The sequence below is a fragment of the Aegilops tauschii genome, chromosome 5 (genome assembly GCF_002575655.3).
Source record: "Aegilops tauschii subsp. strangulata cultivar AL8/78 chromosome 5, Aet v6.0, whole genome shotgun sequence".
Lineage (NCBI taxonomy): Eukaryota > Viridiplantae > Streptophyta > Magnoliopsida > Poales > Poaceae > Aegilops > Aegilops tauschii.
In genome coordinates this window covers 459,414,176-459,421,745 of record NC_053039.3, presented here as the reverse complement: position 1 = coordinate 459,421,745, position 7,570 = coordinate 459,414,176, and the positions used below count along the sequence as shown (strand labels likewise).

The 7,570-nt window shown below is 47.7% G+C and overlaps 1 protein-coding gene across 1 annotated transcript; it reads left to right on the top strand.

The window, feature by feature from the left end:
- Window positions 1-1,428: 1,428 nt before the first annotated feature.
- On the top strand, window positions 1,429-6,725 carry LOC109755228 (NADPH--cytochrome P450 reductase 3). Its single transcript, XM_020314129.4, has 18 exons — window positions 1,429-1,917; window positions 2,011-2,070; window positions 2,159-2,235; window positions 2,470-2,527; window positions 2,632-2,715; window positions 2,830-2,866; window positions 3,112-3,181; window positions 3,357-3,551; window positions 3,627-3,719; window positions 3,828-4,056; window positions 4,140-4,223; window positions 4,301-4,452; window positions 4,536-4,632; window positions 5,320-5,469; window positions 5,572-5,649; window positions 5,928-6,050; window positions 6,162-6,275; window positions 6,361-6,725. The coding sequence occupies exons 1-18, from the start codon at window positions 1,588-1,590 to the stop codon at window positions 6,439-6,441; spliced, it is 2,112 nt and encodes a 703-aa protein (XP_020169718.1). The 5' UTR covers window positions 1,429-1,587; the 3' UTR covers window positions 6,442-6,725.
- The last annotated feature ends 845 nt before the right edge of the window (window positions 6,726-7,570 follow it).

Sequence of the window (7,570 nt, the reverse complement as noted above, 5' to 3'; positions counted from 1 at the left end):
TGCAAGTGCGGGTAGTGGGGGCCTCGGGTGGAGAGACGCCATATACGATGGCGGCGCCGACAGCCGTGTACCAACCGACGACGCAGGGATGGTGGTGATATCTCTTCCCTTGGGTTAGAGCCGACAATGCGTGGGTTGGGTGCCGGACGCGCACCTGCTGCACCCGCGACGACGGTGACTCCGACCCAAGGCTCGCTTTTCCGGGCAGACCAGATTTGTGCCTAAGGCGGGTCGGGGCTCTCTCCCTGAGTAGGTGAGGTGTCTCTTCCCACGGGTACGGTGGTCGATGGCGGTGTTGCCCGAGGTCCTCAGGGCGGTGATGGAGCGACATAGGCGCCGTGGTTTGGCAGCGGTGTGATCCGGATTGTCGACGCCTTCGACGGGCAATTACAGATTTGATTCGTGGTGGATGATGTTCGGCAGCGCGAATGTTCGGGGGCTGACTTGGTCCGCCCCCGCAATGCAGTGTCATCGGGATGTATTAGCGCCAGTAACCACAAACATGGCGAGGTTCGAGTTTGCTCGACGGCGGTCGTTGACACTCGCAAGGTTGTACCCCCCGGTCCATCGGTACAGGCTGGGGACGCAGGCGTGGGCTGCTCCTATTATGCCGTCGACCCAAACTCGGTGGTTGATGTCGGGCTAGGAGTGGAAGGAGGGGCCTTTCACCCCTTCTACTGTGTTTCGGGTGGTTGTGACGTGGATGATTGGCGGTGTCTATGGGCATGAATGCCGGGAAGGCGACCCCAGATGGCGGTTCACATGGTTGGCTATCCGTAAAGCATCATGGCGGCGGCGGCTATGTCTCTTGATCGTCGGCGGCAAGAGGTGTACCGGCTGGTGGCTCGGACTCGTTCTCTGTCGCGGGCAGTGGCATCGCCCAGACCCAAATCCGGCGGCATTGTTGGTTTTGGGTGCAACATGGCGGCACGAGTGAGATGTCGAATGCTCTACTCTTGAGGGTGTTGTTGTGGTTTTCTCTTGGTGTCAGGGTTTCGAGTGAAGACATTTGTTTGACGGTGTACTTTGGTACGAGGCCCCGAGCGTCTGTGACAAAATAAAAAGAGCGTGTCAACGTAGTAGAATGAAAAAAAAAAAATTCCATTCCACGGTCAGGAAGGCGACGCTGAACCGTTCGTTCATCCGTCAGAGCCAGGCTCCCCCGCTGCGACCGCGGGTAGGTGGGACTGCCTCGCATCGCCTCGCCTTCATCATCAAGTCAAAGAAAAAAAAAACAAAGGTACTCCACCGTAGAGGTCGGTAGGTGGAAGTTTCCAGCGGCCGGTCCGAAGCTGCGGCCGTCCGCAGCCGCGCGTGTCACCGCGCCGCACCGCAAACCAGACCGGAGCCAGACCTGACTGGGTCGCCCCGCACCGCACCGCCACCACCACCAACTCCCCGACCCCGTTCCCTTCCTTTTCCGGGCATAAAACCTCCACCCGTTTTGACGCGACAGCAAACACAAATCGCCTACATCCACCACTAGCACTCGTACACGCACCCGCCTCGCCCGCCCGCCCGCACGCCTCGATCCCATCGAACCAACGCGTAGCGCGCGCGCGCCGCCTCCCCCCTCCCCCCTCCGCCATGGACTCCGCCGCCGCGGGGATGAGGGACTCGGCGCTCGACCTGCTGGCGGCGCTGCTCACGGGCCGGGCCCCGGCGGCGGCCGACGACGGGGACCAGAACCGCCGCCTGCTCGCGCTGCTCGCCACCTCCCTCGCCGTGCTCGTCGGCTGCGGCGTCGCGCTCCTCTTCCGCCGCTCCTCCTCCGGCGCCGCGCCGCTGGCCCACAAGTCCGCCGCGGCCAAGCCCCTCGCAGCGAAGAAGGACCAGGAGCCCGACCCCGACGACGGCCGCCAGCGGATCGCCCTCTTCTTCGGCACGCAGACCGGCACCGCCGAGGGCTTCGCCAAGGTACGCTCGTCCCTGCGCCGCGCGCTCTCTCAGCACTGATGCTCCCTCCCACCTCCCGTGCAACAATCTGACCTCCCCGCTCTGCTATGCCAGGCGCTCGCGGAGGAGGCCAAGGCCAGGTACGACAAGGCCGTCTTCAAGGTGCTCGATCTGGTACGATCTCACAACCTCGCCGCCCACGCTGTTTCTTCTTAAAGCTCCCCCTCCCCTCGTCTCATACGATTGATTTGTCGGCACTCAGGATGACTATGCCGCGGAGGACGAGGAGTACGAGGAGAAGCTCAAGAAGGAGAACATCGCCTTCTTCTTCCTCGCAACGTAAGGACCGCCGCTGCCAGTTTCCATCTGCAACCCTTACCGACTTCGTTACAACACTAGTGGATTGCTTGCTTAATAAATTACTCTACACGTGTTAAGCAAGGAAACCATGAATATTTATTTGTTCCACACAATTGCTAATCAAACCAGCACTTACTAGTAAAGATGGGGGCTACCCCTTTTCTCTAATCTAAAAAGCAAAATTGCTAATGGGTGTCCTTGTCGCTGTTGTAGGTATGGGGACGGTGAGCCAACCGACAATGCCGCCAGATTCTACAAATGGTTCTCCGAGGTCCGTTTGATTACACAAAACCTACTACTTTCTGGTGATGCACCTCTGAATGTGCGTTTTCTCATGGTTGGTATTCATGGCTGCCTTGTTTGGTCGAACTACAGGGAAACGAGAGGGGTGAGTGGTTGAGCAACCTCAAGTTCGGGGTGTTTGCTCTTGGGAATAGGCAGTACGAGCATTTCAACAAGGTCTGCCCCCATGCCCTCTAAATACATCTGATTGCATATATGCACTCTTTACTTGTGACTTGTAAGTTGTAAACTTATCCGTTCTTTTGCTTTCAAATGTTTTCTCAACTCCAGGTCGGAAAGGAGGTCGATCAGCTCCTCGCCGAACAAGGTAAACAAAAGCGGAATGAATGACCAATTCAATTTGTCGTAGCTCACCTCACCTACACTTCACTATTCTTTTGAGAAATTATATAACTAAATAGGCCTGTAATGGTTGTGCCATGTATAGTTAGTTTTGAGTTAGATGTTACGAATCCTCTGCAGCATGTCTCCATCATTACATGTTTTTTCCTAGTTTTGTTGTCCCCTTTGTCGTCTGCTAGTGGTTAACTTTTGTCCATGATGTTTCTGCAGGTGGAAAGCGCATAGTTCCTGTTGGCCTTGGAGATGACGATCAATGCATTGAGGATGACTTCAATGCCTGGTATGTACAGCGATGAGCGTAACCTCGATCTGAACTTTCGAAATCAGGACAGTTGGTAGCCTTTCATTTTATCGGCTTGTGCATGGTGGCCCTGTTTCTGCACATATCTTGATCTCAACTTTAGACCTTGAGAGTCTTACAATCGAAAGCTAATGGTTTGTTTCTTGGACTACAGGAAGGAACTACTGTGGCCAGAATTGGACAAACTGCTCCGCGTTGAAGATAATTCTTCAACAGCACAATCTCCTTACACAGCTGCTATTCCGCAATATAGAGTTGTGCTTACCAAACCAGAGGATGCCACACATATCAACAAGTCTTTCAGTCTTAGCAATGGTCATGTCGTCTACGACAGTCAACATCCTTGCAGGTATGCCCTTCTTGCTTTTATGTGACTAGGCCCATTTTTTTTCTATGAGCGAACTCTGACACACTTCTTTTCCAGGGCAAATGTGGCTGTGCGACGGGAGCTTCACACACCAGCTTCTGACCGGTCCTGCATTCATTTGGAATTTGATATTGCAGGAACTAGCCTTACGTAAGCATATTGAAGGATCTAGCTCTGTCAGTTTTTTAGAATAAGAGGTAATAACCAGTTTATGTGATTGGCCTTTAGACAGCTGATTATTCCTCATTTTCATTCCAGATATGAGACTGGAGATCATGTTGGTGTGTACGCAGAAAATTCAATTGAGACTGTAGAGGAGGCAGAAAAGCTATTAGATTATTCACCAGATACTTATTTCTCAATTTATGCTGACCAAGAGGATGGCACTCCACTTTTTGGGGGCTCTTTGCCACCTCCTTTCCCATCTCCCTGTACTGTGAGGGTTGCACTTGCCAGATATGCCGATCTGTTGAATTCACCTAAAAAGGTGAATATTTTGTTTTTGCGTATTTGTTCTCTCGCTGCATCATATGTTTGTATTCATAAATATTTTCTGATGGGTTACTGCAGAGTGTTTTACTTGCTTTGGCTGCTCATGCATCTGATCCCAAAGAGGCCGAGCGGCTCAGACATCTAGCATCTCCTGCTGGAAAGGTTGGTTTGTAATCTAGGATAAATTCGTTACCCTCCAATAATGGTGTCATCTTTCTCACATGAATTTCATTGGTCAGAAGGAGTATTCTCAGTGGATAATCGCTAGTCAAAGAAGTCTCTTGGAAGTTATTTCGGAGTTTCCATCGGCGAAACCTCCGCTTGGTGTCTTCTTTGCAGCTATTGCTCCTCGCCTTCAGCCGAGATACTACTCAATATCTTCCTCACCAAGGTATCTTGTCTTTGAAATAGTTCCCTATGTTACATAAACAAATTGATTAGTCAGTCAAGTTTCATGATATCATATCGTTGCAGAATGGCACCTACAAGAATTCATGTAACATGTTCACTAGTTCATGGGCAAACCCCAACTGGAAGGATCCATAAAGGAGTTTGTTCTACTTGGATGAAGGTATACTCCTGTCTCTTCATGGTCACAGGGCAGAACTTCGTTCCTATAATATAGTTACAAGCATGGAAACCTTTTGACCTTTGGCAAGATAATTGAACTTGTCCCCTATTGCTCACTTTGATGTTTGGACTCAACCCCCATTTGCTCAATCTATCCTGAACATGTTGAGGCAACTTCCATTTTTTGCCCTCGAGAACTCCTTAAATTACACATATTTTCCCAGGTTTAATGATGTTGGACTGAAATTTCTGGTTCAGTCTGCTGGCCTTTCTTTGTATGTTTATTTAGGTGAACGACTAATCATCTTTTGTTGATCATTCTCAACATTTTCATTGTGAGCTTGCCCTGTGTGGCCGTGTAAATTAATTAAATGGATGATATCATGGAGCTCATTTCGTTCAATGACGCAACCTTGCACTACTCCCTTTGAACTAGAATCACATTGTAGGTCTTTTACTCTACAGTATGATATGAGTTCTCGATACATATTTTTGTATCTCTGGTCTTATATAGGTGGCCACACAAACATTTGTACTTTGAGATGTGAGTGCAGTCATTTCAAAATCATAATGATTCGTACGTACTATGTAGCCAAGTATTTTTTTAAATCATTTGAAATATCTGCCAGTGACCATCTTGCCATCTAGTAAACGTTTTAGTCTTATGATCCTACGCGGCTACACGCAGAATTCAACTCCCTTGGAAGAGAGCCAAGAATGTAGCTGGGCTCCAATTTTTGTGAGGCAGTCAAACTTCAAATTGCCTGCTGATCCCACAGTGCCTATTATAATGGTAGGCCCTGGGACTGGCCTTGCACCTTTCAGGGGCTTCTTACAGGTTTGTTTTGTTTTTCCCTTCTTGTTTCTCTCGCATTGTGCTTCAAGCTCTGTCACTCTTTAGTATGTTAATATTCATATCCAATCCATTTGGTACTGGCAGGAAAGATTAGCTTTAAAAGAGACCGGGGTGGAACTGGGCCGTGCCATCCTGTTTTTCGGGTGCAGAAACCGCCAGATGGTATGACTTCTATTATTCAGCTTCATCTACGGTTATTGTAAGAAATTGTCATGATTTGTGAGCCGCACCAGCATTCATGTCATGTATAATTCATATGGCATTTCAAATTCTTACATATATCTGCCTAAATATTAGTCTATGCCTCTTAACTCCCCGTCGCCTGTCAGGAAACTTTTCTGCATTTGCATTTTACATCTAGTGAAGGATCTCATGGGTGATAAAAAACACTTGTCTAACTTATATGTGAAAACTGCCTGATTAACATTTTATTTCTCCAGGACTTCATATATGAGGATGAGCTGAACAACTTTGCCGAATCCGGAGCCCTGTCTGAGTTGGTCGTCGCCTTTTCTCGTGAGGGTCCTACAAAGGAGTACGTCCAACATAAAATGGCAGAGAAGGTAACCTGATTGATAACTCACTGTTTATCCATGTCCTGTCGTTGATTATATAGGTACAAATAATCCTTTGTTTTCCTCGCTTGACCATGCACGTGTAAACAATCTTGGCAGGCTGCAGAGCTGTGGAGCATTGTTTCCCAGGGCGGCTATGTGTACGTCTGCGGCGACGCCAAGGGCATGGCGAGAGACGTGCACCGCATGCTGCACACCATAGTTCAGGAACAGGTGACGCAACGCACATCCATTTTGGTCTCTTGGAGAGTTCCTTTTGGTTTCCCTGAACTGACCAGTCATTCTCTTTTCATCGCAGGGCTCTCTGGACAGCTCCAAGACGGAGGGCTATGTGAAAAACCTTCAGATGGAAGGGAGATACCTGAGAGACGTCTGGTAACAATTGCAGAAATGAACGAACGATTCAACACCACTTAGGAAATCTAGTGAAATGATGGACCGAACATGAGAAATGCGGCTCTGATTTCGAATATGATTGGCGCCCTTTTTTCAGGTCTCTATGGAGGATATATATAGTAGTGGGATTTTTGTTGTTGTATAGGAAACCTCCAGCTAGGTACTGCTGTAGTATTATTTGTGGAACAGAGGATGACGATTCATCGATTGTTTTGTGATGTCTGGAATTTGAAGCTAAATAAAGGTGCCCATTTGCATGTCAGCTAATTTAACCAGTTATTGTTACTCTTTGAAGCAACGGCCGTACCTGTACGCATAAATGAGGAAAATGGACTAGAGTTGGTGTTGGCACATTAAAAATTTAGCAGCCATCCAAATTTTGTTCTGACTAAAATTCAAGTAGGGTCCATTTTGGACACAATCTAGACATACCCTTGCCAGTCTCTTCTCCTTCCTCCTCTGCGTGCAAACAAGCAAGATCACCTAGAGCTGGTGTATGTCATCTTTCGTGCACAAGTCAATGAATTCATATGGTTTAAAAAGTAATGTCTCAAAAGAAATATGGTTGAAAAACTAAGTTGAAACTAAAGTTGTATAAAAGGCAAATAAATAAATAAATTAAATAGCAAAGTATTTTGAAAGCCACCTGTAAATGCGGAAATTGCTTTTGGAGCCTGAGCTCCATGGGGCCCTCCAAATGCAAAATTCAAAATTCGTGAAAATTCACAACTTTTTATATTTGAAAAAAATTCTGAAAAAATACAGACATGCGTAATGCTAGTGTGTAAATTTTCAGGACGAAATACGCTGAAATGAGGGCTGTGAAAAAAAACCGAGGCCTTTGAATTTATCTTTTTTTGTACAGGTCATATTTTGACGTATTTCATCCTGAAAATTTACACACATATACCGCACATCCTTGTTTACTTGCACATTTTTTTTTTCTAAACTGAAGATTCCAAATTTCATTTTTTTTTCAAAAATTTGGCGTCCATGGAGGCCGAGATCGAAAACGCCATACTCCCTATAAATGTATGTTTGACCCACACAGTATCGGAGCTTAGTGAGAGCCAACTTGGGCAGCTGCCCCCCTAGCCCACCAGCACATATTT